The 17,504-nt window shown below is 47.7% G+C and overlaps 1 protein-coding gene across 3 annotated transcripts in view; it reads right to left on the bottom strand.

Annotated features, from left to right (window-relative positions):
• LOC144094191 (nuclear factor related to kappa-B-binding protein) overlaps positions 1–17,504 on the bottom strand; it is a 156,365-nt gene that overhangs the window by 29,494 nt on the left and 109,367 nt on the right. For all 3 annotated transcript variants that reach the window (XM_077628116.1, XM_077628117.1, XM_077628118.1), the window contains 2 exons: positions 4,122–4,245; positions 3,839–3,912 (listed from right to left, as the gene is read on the bottom strand). In XM_077628116.1, coding sequence (XP_077484242.1) covers positions 3,839–3,912; positions 4,122–4,245 — 198 coding nt within the window. The remainder of the gene's footprint in view (positions 1–3,838; positions 3,913–4,121; positions 4,246–17,504) is intronic.

The raw sequence follows: 17,504 nt of genomic DNA, 5'->3' as shown, positions 1-17,504 counted from the left end.
CCTTGTCTCCCGTCCCTAATAAACGATTTTCGTTAAGTAGTTTGAAGTTGACTGGCACAGCCGGGAATGTTTCGCCGGGCGAGCGTGCGAATACACAAGTGCTGCCTTGTACGATCACCGACCATCGTGCCATCATAGCTTTTCATCGACCGTGGCGATCATCTGACAAGCCTTAACTGGCTCCTTCAAAGGCTAACTAGCACTTGAAGCGGCACTTGGAGTTCCTCTGCTGTTCGGCGCTTGTAAATCGAAGCGCGTCAATAACAAAACCACAGGGCACGCAAAGCTCATAGACGCGAAGCGCCATAACAAATCGAAACTCTCCTGGCCGCCTGTGGCGCCGCCAAGCATCCGTTTTCTTTGCTTCCAACATTCAGGTTGTCTTTTGCCTGCCTTCCTTGTGTGATAAAAGTGCACTATTGGTTTTTAAACAAAACTTACTTCAATATTGATCTGCGCAACCTACCTTTGTCAGCCTCAGAGATTCGCGAACCCAAGTAGGACGGAAAATTCCTCCAAGGTGGCATCTCTTGTCCTATGGCGTCACCACGCTTGTACTTGCGAGATTGGCCTGTGGTGGCGATAGCTGTATTTTGGTTCTTGCTATTTTCTACCTTACAAGAGCTTTGTTTTCAGTAAGAGCGGCGTTTTTGTGATCAGGAGCTGGTATTCTATCGATACAGGCCAACTTCAATTTCTCCTCAGTGTCCCTTTAACTGGCAAGGGAGGGGAGGGCGCCAGCGTCGCTGCGCGCAAGACTGCTTGAAGCCCGCGCGCGGGAGAGGGGGCGTGAGGCTCTTGGGCGGGGCGAGGAAGCGACGGGGAGACCCGCTCCCGTATTCTCATCCCGTCCAGGCCGCGGAGTATCCCTTGCCCTAGCGCGGGCGAACATTCGCTCGGAACCTTGCTGGTGAGTCGGACGACCTTGATTCATTAGTGTACCTTGTTGCTAGCTGGCGTTATTGTTGCCATAACAATAAATGCCTGTTTGTGTCAGCCAGTGTGTCGTTCCTTTGTTCCCTCAGAGCAAGGCCTGCCGTGGTCGGTGAGCGCTCGGTAGCGTACGCAATCACGGGGTGGGGTCGGGCGGCTTTGAACCCTGTCAGCCGCGATTGAGTGGGGAGAACGTATTTATATCTCCTAAAATCAACCCCACAAATTGCATAGATGTAATTGCACCCCAAATATGGCGCGGTTTGGGTGTCTATTGGGTGTCCACTGAGATATGTGAGACAGGCAGTTTGGGTGTCCACTGAGATGTGTGAGACAGGGGTCATTTCCTTTCCTTAAAGCCAATTTTCATTTCATTTTCCTTGCCTTAGGGGCGTCAAAGGATCCCCCCTGCTCAATAAGTTTTTGTTTTGTTTATTTATTTTTTGTTTTTATGTATTTTTCTTTCTTTTTTTAAAAATTATGACTGCTTTATGATCAGTATGATGTAGGATTCCTATGCTGTATTTTTAATATTTTCCAATTTTTATTCCTTTTTTATTTTGTATTTTCCTTCTTTACTTTTATATTTATTTTTTGAAGTTTTTTTTTACATTAAGACTCCTTTATGATCAGTATGACATATGATTTCTATGCTGTTGGGTACTTTTCCACTCCTGGGGTTTTTTGCTAACAACGACCACGAGCACCAAAGAAAAAGGGTTGCTCCTTTCTCTGGTGCTCATGCTTTTTTTTTGCTGGTTCCATCACCATGCTAGCCTATACTACTACCCTCTTAATCCCCTAGCGGACTTGGTACCATCAGTCCGGCATTGATGGACTGGGCATCCTTACTGGAAGGGGCTAACATAGAACACTAACATGGCACTGAGACAACCACACAGAGAGCACAGGAACAGTGAGTACACCATCTTTTCATATGGCTGTTTGAAACAGGGTATGTCTCTGAAAGGCATAAAGGGACCTACAGAACTTCCCCCAGGACTGCACCCCCTTCAAGAACACGAACCGATTGCCAGATTGGGGGGCACCTGTACCCATCCGGTGGGTGTCCAACGGTGGGTTTTGAACCTGCCACCTCCCACAGATGAGGCAGATGATCAAACCATTCCTGGCTTTCGACGAGTACAGCTTGTTGTACTCGTCGTACAGCTTGTACAACTTGTGGCACTCTGTGTCCAGTTTAGGGCGCGTACTGCTTGTCCTAAGCATTTTCTTGCTCTATGGTTCCCTGTGTATCCACATTTGTAACGTCATTATTATAAATTATGAATTGAACTTCTACTCAGGTGGCACAGCTAGCTTCGTAGATTACGTGAACAGATTCAGCATAAACGGGAAACAATAATTTTTGTACCGTGCTGAAGCAACATCTTGCGTATGTATATAGGTCTTAGGCCTAGAGCCTTCAGAAGCCTGCTGCTCTATCGGAAGTCCCTGCAAATTATAATGATAGCTGTTTTGGCAAGATTGGGACACAGCAGCCATATTTCCAAAAGGAACGCGTTACTCAAAAACTTATCCAGTAACTCAAGAGATGAGATGATGATGAAAATGGACCAGTTTGGTACCATTTTCGAGAAAAAATGTGTCCGTTAGGTGGTTAAAGCCAGTGCGGTTTCAGACCTTACTCATTTAGACAGCACTGTTAGCAGCTTGCTCTCATCTGTTCCAAAAGACACAACTGGCACCAGCACGGCCATGCATCGTTGTGCTATTCAAGAAACGCTGACCAGACTTGGGGAAACCAACACAAAGCACTGGTGCACACTTATGTTACTGTACCTGCAGGTCCAGTAGACATTTCTTAAAATGCACAAAAATGCCTGACCCAGCAAAAAGGAAATGGAAGGACCTGAGCACAGAGCAGTACCTCGTGTTGAACCTAGTGCTCGAACTCAGCTGATATGCTTTGTACATCCACAATGCAAGTAACATGAGGAACAACGCACACAGCACAAGAAACAACTCTTGCTGAAAGCTCGCTCGAGCGCCTCCACGTATCCCTGGCTCCTCACTGTGAAGTCGTATGATCACTGTGAAGTCACTGGGATGTCGGCATAGAAGAGGTTTCCCTCTCCGCTTTTCTCCTCTCCGGTGCTCACATGGGACGCAGGAGGTTTGAACTCCGTGCTTTCAACTGGTGATGGAGCCAGTGTTTTAGCCAAAATAAAAAAAGTAACTTCACAGACGTGACCAACGAGTCTACTTCAGAACCCTCGAAGGTTAGCAGATTAGAAAACTGCCTCAGTATCTGCACTGCCTCAGTAAATGCACCACTGCCCTATGATACCAGGTGCTGCCACCGGTGCAGCTTGTGTGAGCCAGGTTGCTCTTCACGAGCAACCTCTTGCGGCCAATTATTAATTTAACTGCCGCCTGCCATGGCTGTCAGTTTGCTCGCGGTCAGGAGGGGCATGTTGTGACGACGCCACAAGGTCGCATGACCTAGGTAAACCACCTGGGTTGCTTCTCTGGGGATTCTTTGCTCACAATACTGTCGCTGATGCCGCCGGATTTTCTGCAGAACGGGAGACTTCATGCTGTCGCGTTAAAAATCATAGAACAGTTAAGAGTGCATAATGTGAATGTTTCAGCAGTGGCTGAGGTGTGAAAGCTAACAGGAAGTTTTATGTTGCCCAGGTCTGAACACACCTGCCAAGGTACGCTGAAGTCTGCAATGAGAAGCATGGGACACGACCTGTATCAGAAAAGGAAAATGGCACTGGGTTTCGAGGTGCCCTCTGCACACAGTGGCACAAATTAGTGCTGGCACTGTGTGCCAGGCATGGTTTTGTGGTGTCCCCTTTGCAAACTAGCGCTTGTGGCATGAAACTGGGGAAAGAGCTAAAAACAACCATTACTAATCTGGCACGTGGGAGCTCACCAGACGAGGCAGCTTGTTCTTCTGGATGGCCTTCTTTGCCTTGGCTGCAGCCGCCTGTGCCTGGTGGATTTTCTCTGCAAGGGGGACAACAGCAGCTCACCAAAGATGGAAAACTCTTTTCTCTTCAAACATGCGTGGGGCAAAGAGACGCAGCATGCGAACATTCTTTGCATCTGCTTCTGACTTGGACCAGCTGGTGGCCAACAGCCCCCAACAAACACTGTGCTGAGACATAACCTGCCTTTCTTTTCTGAGATAGCTTTGCATGCAAGCTCGTTCTCACCAAATTCTTCCTCGGTGCGACAGCGGTGTAGGTAGATCCACAGCTTGCGGTTTACGTCGTACTTGACGCAAGGGTCCTTCTCGTAGTGCAGCCGGTCCAAGGCTCCACTCACCACCGTGTGGATCTGGTGCAGTGCCAGTCAAAATGGAGGCATGTCACAGCTCAGCCATTTCGTGCACCAGCACCTCAAGTTACGCTCCAGCCTTCATGCGCATTATGCAATTCATTGTAACAACCTCAATAATGCCAACTGGAAGGAAACTAAACATCGGTCCAAGCAAGTGGGCATCAGAAAGCAAACAAATAGCAATAAACAAGTGAACACGTATGCTTATTAAAATTCATACAAGTTTAGAGACTATGAGAAGCTGCTTGTAACATACCGTTCCCGTCTAATATTGTGCAAAGAATAAAGAAAAATGTTAAACGAGTCAGTTCCAACATTACAGGGGCCAGGGAGTCAGGCTGGTTGTGTCTTATGTGCCCCGCTATTAGGGGTGCTTTACAAGGGGATGCACCCATTGCAAGCTTGCAAGAGTTTAAGAGAATTATGCAGAGTTTGAAATAAATCAGAACAAGGGTTTGATGTGCAACACTGCCAGGATACCAGCCCTAGAGATGTGTTCAGCCCATGCTAGGCCTCTTTTGGCACGCATGTCACCACTCGTTGCTCAGCGCAGCTGATGGACCCATGCTGGCCTCCGAGTGATGCTGCCAACCCATCGGTGCCACCATTTCCCCGCAACGCTGAGACAGAACAGCCTCTCGCGATGGTAGGAGCATGGGAAAATGTGCACAGTGCATGCTTGGCAGCTCCCCAACAGTGGCAGGCACGTAACAATAAGCTGTGCGCGTGCAAGCGGCACCTACAGTATTGTGATGACAGTGCACCGAAAGCGGTCACACGGTCACTTACCATGGCTGTTGCCTGTTGCATGTGCTAGTGCGTTTAAACTGCCACTCATCTTCCCTGTCGGAAGGCTTTAGTAGTGACAGAGAAGTGGAAAAGGTATGCCCCATGTGCTCCATTACAGCACCAGCTTCTGCCCAGGGTTTGTATTGGTTTCTGTTGGCTGTGACATAGAAGGGCCAGTACACAGAGCTGTCACAAGTGACACGTGTCCTTAAAAGAGGGAGCTCCTCTGCAGCAGAATGATAGGCATGATTTGGAGCAGCCTGTTCCTATTCCAGCTTCTGCGCATGGTCTTGTATAGAGCATGCCAGCTTCCTCCAACAAGGCTGCCTGCCTCACTTGGCAGCTGCACATAGCACGCCTGCATTAAAGGGACACTGAGGAGAAATTGAAGTTGGCTTGTATCGATAGAATACCAGCTCCTGATCACAAAAACGCCGATCTTACTAAAAACAAAACTCTTGTAAGGTAGAAAATAGCAAGAACCAAAATACAGGTATCGCTGCCACAGGCCAATCTCGCAAGTACAAGCGTGGTGACGCCACAGGACAAGAGACGCCACCTTGGAGAAATTTTCCGTCCTACATGGTTGCACGAATTTCTGAGGCTGACAAAGATGGGTTGCACGGTTCAATATTGAAGGAAGTTTTGTATTAAAACCGATAGTGCACTTTTATAACACAAGGAAGGCAGACAAAAGACAACCTGAATGTTGGAAGCAAAGAAAACCGATGCTTGGCGGCGCCACAGGCGGCCAGGAGAGTTTTGATTTTTTATGGCGCTTCGCGTCTATGAGCTTTGCGTGCCCCGTGGTTTTGTTTTTGAAGCGCCTCGATTTACAAGCGCTGAACAGCAGAGGAACTCCAAGTGCCGTTTCAAGTGCTAGTTAACCTTTGAAGGAGCCTGTTAAGGCTTGTCAGATGATCGCCACGGTTGATGAAAAACTATGATGGCACGATGGTCGGCGATAGTACAAGGCAGCACTTGTGTATTCGCACGCTCGCCCGGCGAAACATTCCCAGTTGTGCCAGTCAACTTCAAACTACTTAACGGAAATCGTTTATTAGGGACGGCAGACAAGGTACAAGGCAGTTCAGAAAATTTGCTGATCGCCTAGTTCTGTTAGGCCAGGATATACGTAGCGAAAGCGTGGAGATTTCTGCATCGGAAGAGTGCATTCTCTAGATGCGCCTTTATTGTGGTTGTAACTTGAGCTGTCGTGGTGGAGCGGTAGCGCTTCCGCCTCAAATGCCGAAGGCCCTGGTTCGATTCCGAACCTCGGCACAGGATTTCTTTTGTTATTCAGTGAGTGAGTGGGCGGGGGGTTTCAGTGGCTCCCATGGATGCCGGCACCGAATACGTTGGTTAGCGGTAAAGAGCAGGCTCTGTTAAGGCGTGTTTATGCTCCGGCGTAACGCGCGCGCACGCGCTGCACGGCGACGTCACATCGCTTGACCGCCGACGCGTTCAGCGGCTTCGGCACACTCTGGCCGCACTGGCGGGGATACTTAGAGCATGTCTCTATTTCGCGCCGAGTGCGCCAGCAGCCGCCGCCCCGGCCAGACTGATTCGGCTCCGCGGCGAGGTGCGCGTTGTGATGCAATTCAATAGCTTCGGCAGTTGAGCGGAGCTGTTCGTTTCGAGCTCGGCTAACTTCATCCATTCACAGTACATATCTGAAGGTACATGCAAGTGGGCGAGAGAGCCCGATCCAGTGGACCCGTTGGATCTAGCGGAAGCCGTTGAAGCGTCGTGCGCCGGCTTTAGTTCAAGCCGCCAACTTTAAACGCGACCGCCCTTGAGCCCCTATCCGTTTTTTGTGGAAAAAAATAAATAAATAACTTGGTCCTTGCAACCGTGGACGACCTCGACGCCGTCTGCTGCGCCGTGCAACCGCGCCGTTCAAGGAATCACAATCCGTTGGCCCCAAAGCCCCGGGCAGCATACGATGGGCGCAAGGCACCGACCTTGTACTGGCCCTTTGCGACTCCTCGCACTGGGGTTATGATATTTAGTTTGCAACGGCTGCTCACTGAGGAAGGGGGAAACGACCCGCTGGCACGTAACCTAACCGTGCTCCCTCAAAAGCATCGCACGCTCTGTGGGGCTGAGGTCGCTGGAATGCAGGTTGGAGTTTTTGCGAGAACTACGTCGTCGGGTTCGGGAACGGGATCCATCGTAACGCTGGCAAGACGCCGGTGCAAACGTAAACAAAGCGACGGTAACAACCCCCGATAGATGCCTTCAACGTGCGGCGGCGGTAGCTTTCATTTCGGCAGCTGCTAGACCGTACCGCTAGCCGCCAGAAATCATGGAGTCTCTGTTTATGTCACGTTTCCCGTCACTCCATCCTGTGACGTCATAAGAGTTCTCCGTAACGTCATAAGAGTTCTCGAATTTGAATCGGAGCGGCGGGAAAAACTTTTTCAACTTCGAATCCAAATTTCTTTGAAATAAATGCATCTTTCTCTCCCGGACAAGCGGCAACAAAGCCATGAAATGTCGAACTATCAGATTTTGCTAACAAAAAAAATTCGATAGGGTTCTCCTGAGTGTCCCTTTAACATGGCAGCAGGTGGGCCGTTGAGCAGCCTCTGCTCTGGTTCTCCATTTTCAACACCAACAGAAAACAAACGATGCCCCAGGAAACAATCTATACCTAAAAGATGGCCCCAACATGTTACTATGCAACTTTCACCCGAAGGACGACAATGCTGCAAGGAGACTGCACCAGGTGTCCATCAATGGACCCATCACAACATCTCCCGGTCAAAGCAAGGCATTCAGTAAGAGAAGCTGTAATGGGAACGACACAGCAAGGAAGCTGGGAACACCAATTGAAAAGGCACTCCAAAAACTGCAACCCCCCTCAACCTGCATGAATTCCCCATGAAAACATAGGGCCATGTCCGAAGTTGTGGCCCAAGGCACTAGTACAGAAAAGGATGCATGCAGCCCAGCCACTTGTACCATTCTAGAACTAATAACTTTGAGGTCCATTGGGTCCTAGTGGGTCCACTGGGCGACTACCGTATTTTCCGAGATTCTAGCACCCCTTTTTCTGCGAGAAAGAGCGCAGAGGCAGGCACGCTTGCTCACTCTGTGGTCCACCGCTGCTGCTAGAACTCGTGAAGGGCGCACCGAGTTTTGGCTCTCTGCCAAGTTTGCATAAGGCGCCATCCCCGCAGAAGCTCTTGTCAATGTTATTGCTGCGCAGCATCTTGGCGTGCTGCCAAGGTCTGCACTGTGGTTGGTGCGAAACTGAGGCACTCGCTAAGGAAAGCTATTGCTTAAAAAAAAAAAAGTAGGTTCACAATGACGAAAATTGGGGGTGGGTTCATTCATTATGTGAGTGGTTCATTACATGAGTAAATAGGTATATCCTCACCCGTATCATCGAGATGTCGCCACTGAAAAAAAAAATGGGGAAGGGGGGGGGGGGGGTCATTCTAGATTTTTCGAATCTAAGCAACCTGCCCACTTTGTGCATCACGATCGTGAAAAAAAAGTGGTGCTTAGAATCAAGTAAATATGGTATGCGTGCTTCCCCCACACTTTGCAGAACTTGCTCGCCCTTGTGTCTGTTTCCAAAATGCAAAGGAAGAGAGCATGCTGACATCCACAAGCTGGAAGGTGGCTTGCAGAGAAGGTATTGTGGTCTCAGAGTGGCTTTCCTCTAACTGGTTTGCAAGGTAACAGGGCCTCAATTCAACAAGGTGTAATGGGATTTACAGGGTTGACTCCCAGAAAAAACAGCCTGAGAAGAGCAAAAATGGCGGTCCGAGTTGTGGCTCCGCCGCTGCCCATCTTCCGCTTCACAAAAAGAATAAATAAAACCTACTTCATACAACAGACACTGAGGTGGAGACTAAGTCAGGGTTTTGCCAGACCAGTATCACAACATATAAACATGTCCGTGACAAATGGCATTGGACAAACTTGCGTAAATTATGTGGCAACATCAATTTCTAGCAGAACCACACTGATACTTTCCTGCTTCATGACTTCCCCAATCATATTTCATTTCAATGCATTTATTATACCCCTGATGACCAGAGGCATTACAGGGGGAGTGGTAAAAACACAAAAATGAAGAAAACACAGGAGTGACAAATAATTCAAGCCCCTGAGTATAAGCTTTTTCACAAACAGGTCCACAGGCACTGCCATATTGGGAACTGGACTATGCTTTAGTACAGGAAAGAGTTGAGGATTAAGCTCCCCCACATTCTCCCCAGAGCCCAGAAAACTGGTTTTCCCGAGGATTGTAAAAAGGTCTATACAATGATAGCTGTTGCAAAGCGCAAATGTTCATTATTATTAATGCTGACAATATCTGTGGGAAGGTAATTCCAGTCACATGAGGTGCGAAACCAAGATGACTGGTACAAGTATTTAGTATTGCATGAATCGATGCCAACTCTGCGACGATGGTCAGTGTGATGGGAAACATAAAATGGATCATGTAGTGTGAAATGATGATACAACTAGTGAAACAATGCAATAAGAGCCACATTTCTACACAGTGACAGTGATGAGGGAAAGATATAATTTTATTGTAGTTAATGCCCTTGTCACACGGGCATTTCGAAGGCCCTCGAGCCAATAGTCTATCGACTCAAAGGCGATTGTGTGCTGCTACACGGGCAGTTTCAATGGTGATTGAGTCAATATTCTATTGAGTCAACGGAGCAGCGCGGAACTCCAGCGAGATTTTGAGGGCCTTCGAGCGCTGCCCAAGGTTGTTAACATTGTTTCGAGCGGCGCTAAGAGCACCTTCATACACGATACATTGATGGTACAAAAGCATGAACAGATATTATTCGAGTAAACTTTAATGCAAGCAGTCTGTACAATAATTTTAAAATTCTGGTTTTAAAGTCTGGTTTTAAGAGCATTAAGCGCATCAATTTTTACACTGCGGTCTTTGCGTTGCTTGCGTACGAAGCATTAACAACACGGTGGCGCCCTGCCCGCCCGCTTCACAGCGATAACAGCTTTGTCCCTAATCCCTCACAGCAATATCGTGTTCTGAACTGTTCTATTCACCTTTGATTTGCCCATTCTTACCCTCACATAAAGTTTCAAGAGACAAATAGCTTTTGTTTTTAAGATATAAAGAAAATTTCCCAGGTGTTAAGCCTGACGAAGCAGCGCTCCGACCCAGTTCGACTGGCTTGTTGTAGACTCTTCTTGTATTAGAGTGGCTACAGCAGCGTCTAAATCTGTCAGTAGATGGCGCTAGGAACAACGTGCGGCGTCCGTCGCATATGTGCAACTAAAAGGATTTTAAACGACATGCGCGTATGTGTGTATTTTAGCATTTAGTAGATATATAAAATATTTTTGTTATTTGCGCAAAATTGAAAATAGCGATTGTGGCGCCACACAAGCTTAGCGCAAGACATGAGAACCATTGCAATGGCCATTGAGCAACACAACTCCTTCGAGTTCGATGGTGATTGAGAATTTCGAAGGCCCTTGAGGGCCATTCAAACTAGCCGTGTGACAGGGGTATAAGCTTGCAGTGTGGCTGTACTTATAACTAGTAACAAGAAATTCTGGGCCATCTCGAAAGCAAAAATTAGGTTGGCATGATAGGGTCCTCACTGAACTTAAAGAAACGACATCTCCTCCTTTTATGCTGGTGCTCCTTCTCTCGGGGCCTAGGCCAAGGACAGCTAGCAATGCTCGCCCTTTAGTGCGCAGTAGACCGGATGAATTTTGTGTTGAGTTTTCAGCCTTGGCTTCGGTCAAAATGAGATCATGGGATGGGAGATAAAAAAATTAATTATTCTGATAACTCAGCCCACGCTGCACTGCTTTATTGAAACTTTTTGAATAGCAGTCACTTTGACTGCAGAGTAGACGGTGGAAGTGGCACATGCGAGCGAGCCTGCAACACCATAGTAGATTCATATTTGAACAGCGCAATAAAACAACGGGACACAACGAAGAAAGGACAGCACAAGCACTGTGTCTTCGTTGTGTCCCGTTGTTTTATTGCGCTGTTCAAATATGAATCAATACCAACTCGCCCAGTTCGCAGCTTTAATGAACCACAGTAGATATCCTCCGAGTATTGTTTTTTCTAATGGTGCCTTTTGCCTGATACCATTTGAAACTATATGCTGCCAAGGAGAGGTGTGATGGCATGCGTTGTTGGCGTGGATATTTATCTTTTACTTTTGTTACACACAGGCGTGCAGTCTAGGCTTCATATGAACCAATGTCGGTGTAATGCTTCCGTAACAAATTCTACTTTCAAAGCCGTGTTTGGCAGCATAATTGGATCTGCTTTTCAGGGTGTAGTTGCCCACTCGTCTTAACTTTTTATTTTTTTAGTGCTGGAAAGCTTGGCAATTGTTTCAACGTGATTATGCCCAGGTTAGTCGCAGGCTAACGTTGAAAGGATCAGACTTGCTGCAGTCACTTCAGTTTGTGTGTAGATTGACTAATACGATGCCCTAGCTCCCCACTGTTACACGGTTGCGATCAAAAGAATTTTGATGTAGGATGACTTGTCTTTACCACCACTGCTATGTGCAAAGCTACAGTACTGCATGACTCTCTACAATGCTATTTGTTTAGGCTATTGACATCTTGTGTCAGCACAAGCAGTAATGGCTCATGCATAACGCTTATCAGCCTGTGCTACCTCAGCAAATAAAGTAAGATTTTGTATGGCACAAACTTATCAGAAAAGATGCAAGGCACGAAAGAAAACAGTTTGAACTTTCATAAATACTGTACATATTCGCGTAATGAACTCACTTTTTTCCAGAAAAGTTGACATCAGTTTGGAAGGAGGGTTCATTACAAGGAAAAAAGTCTCGACAGATTTTTTTTGGAAGGGTCGATATTTCATATCATACCTCTGTCCGTCCTTCCGTCATCAACAAATGCACACGGTCAGATGCGTTCGTGCCGCTGGTGTTTAGCATCATTCACTTTCACGCGATCCGGCCAATCGCGTCGAGATAATGCGAACATGCTGAACACCAGCCCTGAAGGTCAGGCGCGCGTTTTTTATGCAAGGTTAAAAAAACACACCGGACGGTGACGACTGCTTAATGTGAATGACTATGCCTTAGCTTATAGCACACAACGTCTTGGCGCTCTGGCAAGTTCACCCAAGGTGCTGCGGTCCCCCCCCAATCTTCTGGCAGGAGCTCTCCTCTAAATATATTTTAAATAAGTGGTGGTGTTATCGGCAGGAGCTCACCTCAAAAGATAGACAAACAAGTGGTGATGTTATCAGTGGCCGGCAGCATCCTGGCACGCTGCCAAGGTATGCTCTGGGGACGGCGCGAAAACTGCTGAACCAGCTACAAAAAGCTAAATGCTGGAAAAAAAAAAAGTAAATTCTGGGCGACAAAAGTGGGGGGGGGGGGTTCATAATGCAAGTGGGTTCATTACATGAGTATACAGTCGCCAACCGACTTTTCGGATTTAAAGGGACCGAAGAATTGTCCGAATAATCGAACAGTCCGAAAAATCCGTGAAGTACAAAAAATTACTTTATTGAGATGAGATCAGCCTAAAAAAGTCACTGATTTTAAATTGAGGCAAATTTCTTATGCTGGCGACGATTTGCGCCTGTATCTGTGCCAAAGTTGTGCTTTCGCTGTACACTCTAGACAGCAAGGTCACGGCGTTTAGCTGAATACTTTCCACGCTTCTTTGACGGACCCGGCGGCCGCGGGGGGCCATGTCCACAACTTGAGTGTGCACCACACTGCTCCTCAAACACACGCAAAGACAAGGCGCTTTTCGTTCAAAGCGGAGGAACCGCCGGACGCAATCACAAAACGGTGAACGGATGTAACTTCTGTGAAGACAGAGCGCCACTTGGTCAACGTCGTCGGAGAAACTTAAATGACGAAACGGCAAATGGCGAACCTTACCCGCTGGTTAGGGCGCTCGGCTACTGATCCGGAGTACCCACGTTCGAACCTGACCGCAGCAGCAGCGTTTCGATGAAGACGAAACACAAAGGCACCCACCTATGTGCTGTGCGACATGTCAGTGCACATTAAAGATGCCCAGGGGTCGAAATCATTACTGAGCCCTCCACTACAGCACCTCTCTCTTCCTTTCTTCTTTCACTCCCTCCTTTATCCCTTCCCTTACAGCACCATATCAGGCGTCTGCCGAGATGTGAGACAGATACTATGCCATATCTTTTCCCCAAAACCCAATTTACCAATTTTCAACCTATGAGACAAGCGATAACTGCCCGCGACAACGTTGGCGACAAAAGCAAGTTGACGGCGATGACAATCCGACTGCCACCTCAAAGTGGCAAAGATCTCAGGGACCACTACTGGCAAAAATGAGGTACCGAAAGTATGCCAAGGCAATCCAACTGCAGAATAAATCCACCTCAATCCAGGATGGCGCCTTTTGCGTGGCGAAAAGCCGGTAAGATGGGCGATTTTCGCCCGCAGGCGACTGAAATTAGTCCGAAAAATCGAACTTTCGGACTTTCAAAGTCCGAAATATTCATCGCGAATATGTATGCGCTTCTATGGGGTGACTGACGGTGCCTCATCGAAGTCCGAAATATCCTACAAGTCAGAATTATTGGAGTCCGAATTACCCATCGGCTACTGTAAACGGTAGTTGAAAAGCACACACAACCGTTAACACAGTGCCACGCTGTACGCAAGGCCATATTGGCTTTTAACAGCATTAAATGCTGAAAATGTTCTAAGTGTTTGCCTGCGCCCCAGGGTTATTGATTGCTTTTACCCCACCTATCCACATCAGAAAAGTTACAACCAGCCAGTTTCGCATGTGTATTTGGCGGCTGCGATGATGGCCGTGAACATGTTTGCGACTATGTTTAACGGAGATCCTCCTTGCATAGAGGGCATTCACGAAACATCAAGGACACCATTTTGTTGTCCAGCGCGTAGCATTAGCAGTACAGGCCGGAGCAGGAGGTGATAATCCCTTCAGACATGCCCGCAGCCTTTCGCAGTTCTCCACAGACAACAAAATGGTGGCCGCTGTGACGTCAGTGAATGGTCCCTATTAAGCATGCAGATACGGAGTATTCAAGAGATACTACCATTACTGTACCTAGGCAGAGTAGCGGCTGACTTTCATGCCAAAAGCAATATGTTCAGCAGTGCGCGCACCGCTAGTAGAGTGAACACCGGAAGCTGAAACAATGGGAACCAGTGCTTCAGTCTCAAGTTGGTGAGCGAAAGAGCTGAAATGCAACGAAATAAAAATGGCTGGCAGTTTAGTATTGCTAAGCACAAAATATTGTGCGAAAGCACAGTTTTTTGCAAGTGGGTACCACCGCCATGTACCTGAAAGCATAATTGAGGTGTCCAGCGACACAGGGAGCCAGTTATATGCGTCTTCAACTCTTACAGTGTTAGCTCTACTGATTGCGTTTCGAGCCACTGAGTTACGCTGATTCCACGGATAGAATCCAAGATGGTGGCTTCCAAGTGGTTGCCATAGTAACCGAGGTGGCCACATAACGTAATAAAATAACAGCAGGCGGCAGTGCGATTTCCAAGCACCAAAACTCGAAACTAAAGCATGTTGATCCGGTATATATATATCCCTGTCTGGCAGGCGCCAAAGTCAGGCCAGTTAGTCCCGACATTCGTGTAAAATTTGTGAACCAACCATTTGCCGCAGAATGTTCTGGATGGCGTCATACGATTCAGCGTTTCGTGCACCATAAACTTACCAGTTAAGTTAGAGTCTAGCTCGCGGCAGGGATTCGAACAGGCAACCTATGTTAGGTGTGTTAACGCTCGATATTCGATCGCTGCCTCAGCGTCAGCTCATTTTTCACCGTCAATGGCAATTTACTCAATGTACGCCAGCAGCCTTCGCTCCAGTGCCGCATTTCTGCAGCAATCTTGTTAGCACCATCACATATTTCCCTAGTGCCGTATTTCTGCCAAAAAGTTGTCCACGGCAATGCATGCGGTGCACAATTCTTTTCCACTACCACCACACAGCTCAAAGCGCAAATATTAATTTGATAGTAGTATTAGCTGAAGAAGATGATGATGTGCACTGCACAGCGCGAGAATGTGTTGCAGTTTAACGCGAGGCATGTTCGGTTGCAGCGACAGTCTAGCGCTCTTGCGCAGTGGCCAGCGAAGATGATCTGTTTGTGCCACCGTTGGTTTGAATCACAGTCGCAGATATTTATTTTATTTATTTTTATTTATTTCTTTCACTTGGCACAAACCCACAAACCCTACAAGCATACAAACATCACAAGATCTTGCTCCGAGTTTACCCATCAGAATAGTGCTTCACAAAAATAAATGCATCCAGCAATGTGCACAACATCACAGCTAGACCTGCACAGCGGGCAGTGTGAATGGCAGGGCTCAAACAACATGAAGCGCAACTTTCAAGACGAGCCATGAACGAGCCCAACTACAACCAAACGAATATGCCAGACGATGCCCATAACATCAATGCCTGACCTGCAGTGTCAGCAGCGCGATCGGTGGGGCAACAAGACGCATGGTTACAGTAGCACAAACGAGAGCGACTGCAACCACTGTGAACAAAGACTGCAGTTGCTTGTGCTTCATGCCACATTTTCCAAAGAAACACAAATGAGTAGTGAAGAACAGTCACCTAGCTCAAAAAGGCGTAGATCCAGCGAATTCCTCAAGTTTTCCCAGCCTATAATGTGCAGCGAAACCATTTGGCGAGCCACATTGTTTTTCCCGGATAGAATAACGACAAGTATTTTGCCACTGTCTCCTCGGCTGCTGCACCCATAAGCACAACACAAGCTCAGCATCATCGCAACATGTAAATGCCGTCAATACTGGCAAAACCTTTCTTACCAAAACTCCGTCGCACAAAAACAAAACGAAGCATACCCAGGAATGGTGCCGCTGTCTGCTACAGAGCAAAAATGTGCGCGTAAACACGTGACCGCGGTGGTTCGGCCAATGGGAGCATCAGCTCTCCTGGGGCGCGCCAGGGGAGTGGGAAAGTGGCAAAGTTCAAAGCTTGTCGTTGCTTTTGGCACATTCAGGGGCTTTACTTATACCAGCGTAGCATACTCCAGTTCCCAGTGCATTAGTATTTTGTATAGCAACAGTTTCAAGGAAGAAGGAATAGCACAAAAATTTCGATGTAAGTAGCGTAGCATGTGATTAGCATGCTCGATGTGACGAGGCCAGTTCAGATTTGCAGTTATATAAACGCCGAGGTATGCTCGAAACTGTGCACAATAAAAGTGTCTCATTGAGTGCACTGTGTTCTATGGTTCCATCCGAAAGCAAGGATGGTGACAATCTAGAGGAAGACCTTGCCACCACAAAACCGTGTAGGTTGCGAAGTTCCTTGTGTGCTAACGGCAACGCATATACAGACACAAGTCTACACCTACCAGAAAAGCTCTCCTGATCTTGCAGCAACAAGGAGTGACCAGCCTTTAGAGGATGTGAATTGTGAAGTTTAACTTCCCAAAGTGACACACGGGCTATGAGGGACACCATAGTGGATTATGTCCACCTGGCGTTCCCTAACGTGCACCGGCATCCCACAGCACTCGGGCTCCTTTCTGTGGCGTTTTGCCTCCATCGAAAGGTGGCCACTGCAGCCGGTACAGAACCTAGGTCCTCTGGCTCAGTAGCCGAGTGCCTTAACCACTGAGCCACCGTGGCGGGTTCTTTAACGAATGTGAAAGTGTCCATAAATGGCCTAGTAGGTCATCGAGTCACGTTTTAAAACAAATCTTAGTGGTTTTCGATGACGACACATTTTCCCCAGATACAGTTAAACCTCAATGTAACAAGCTTCAATGTAAGGAAGTATTCCAGTTTTCATAACTTCGCGTCCATAGAACACCACATATTTTTAGCCTCAATATAATAAAGTCAATTTGGTGCACTTTATTTGTAATAAAATTTCATTGCTGGCTGAAAACGAATCTGCATAAAAATTGTATCGCGGGCGCTAGTGGTTGAGCGGAATGCATGCCGAAGTGCGCATCGGAGAGCGTATGTAATATGGGGGCCCCCGAGCTTTCACACACAGAGCGCATAGGCAGGCGCAAATATGACCCCGATCATAGTAATCATAGTGGTGAGCGCACCGCCGGCCATGCCATCTGGCGTAGTATGGGAGAGGCTGGCACGAGCATCTGGGCAGCCTGCCAGGCCAGCCCACGGCTCTCGCTATCTCGCCAAAAATCGGCGCCAAATGCGACACGCTGCTTGTGTTTGAAAGCAACACGCTGCGTTTATCGCATTTACAGATGCTCAAAGCTTGGCAAGAGGACTGGAATGGTCAGTGCCGCTGGCACACCCGTCAGCTGTGAACCCTGTCATGCGCTTCACACCTGCCAGCCTCACTTCTCACTGAGATGATGCACTTGTGCGCAAAAAGACACACACTTCCGCTTACAGCGGAAAACACGAGGAGCGGGGGGGGGCCTGATTTGATTTCAATGGTTGGTGATT

The sequence above is a fragment of the Amblyomma americanum genome, chromosome 6, assembly GCF_052857255.1.
Source record: "Amblyomma americanum isolate KBUSLIRL-KWMA chromosome 6, ASM5285725v1, whole genome shotgun sequence".
In the NCBI taxonomy this organism is placed as follows: domain Eukaryota; kingdom Metazoa; phylum Arthropoda; class Arachnida; order Ixodida; family Ixodidae; genus Amblyomma; species Amblyomma americanum.
This window is presented reverse-complemented; position numbering and strand designations above follow the sequence as displayed.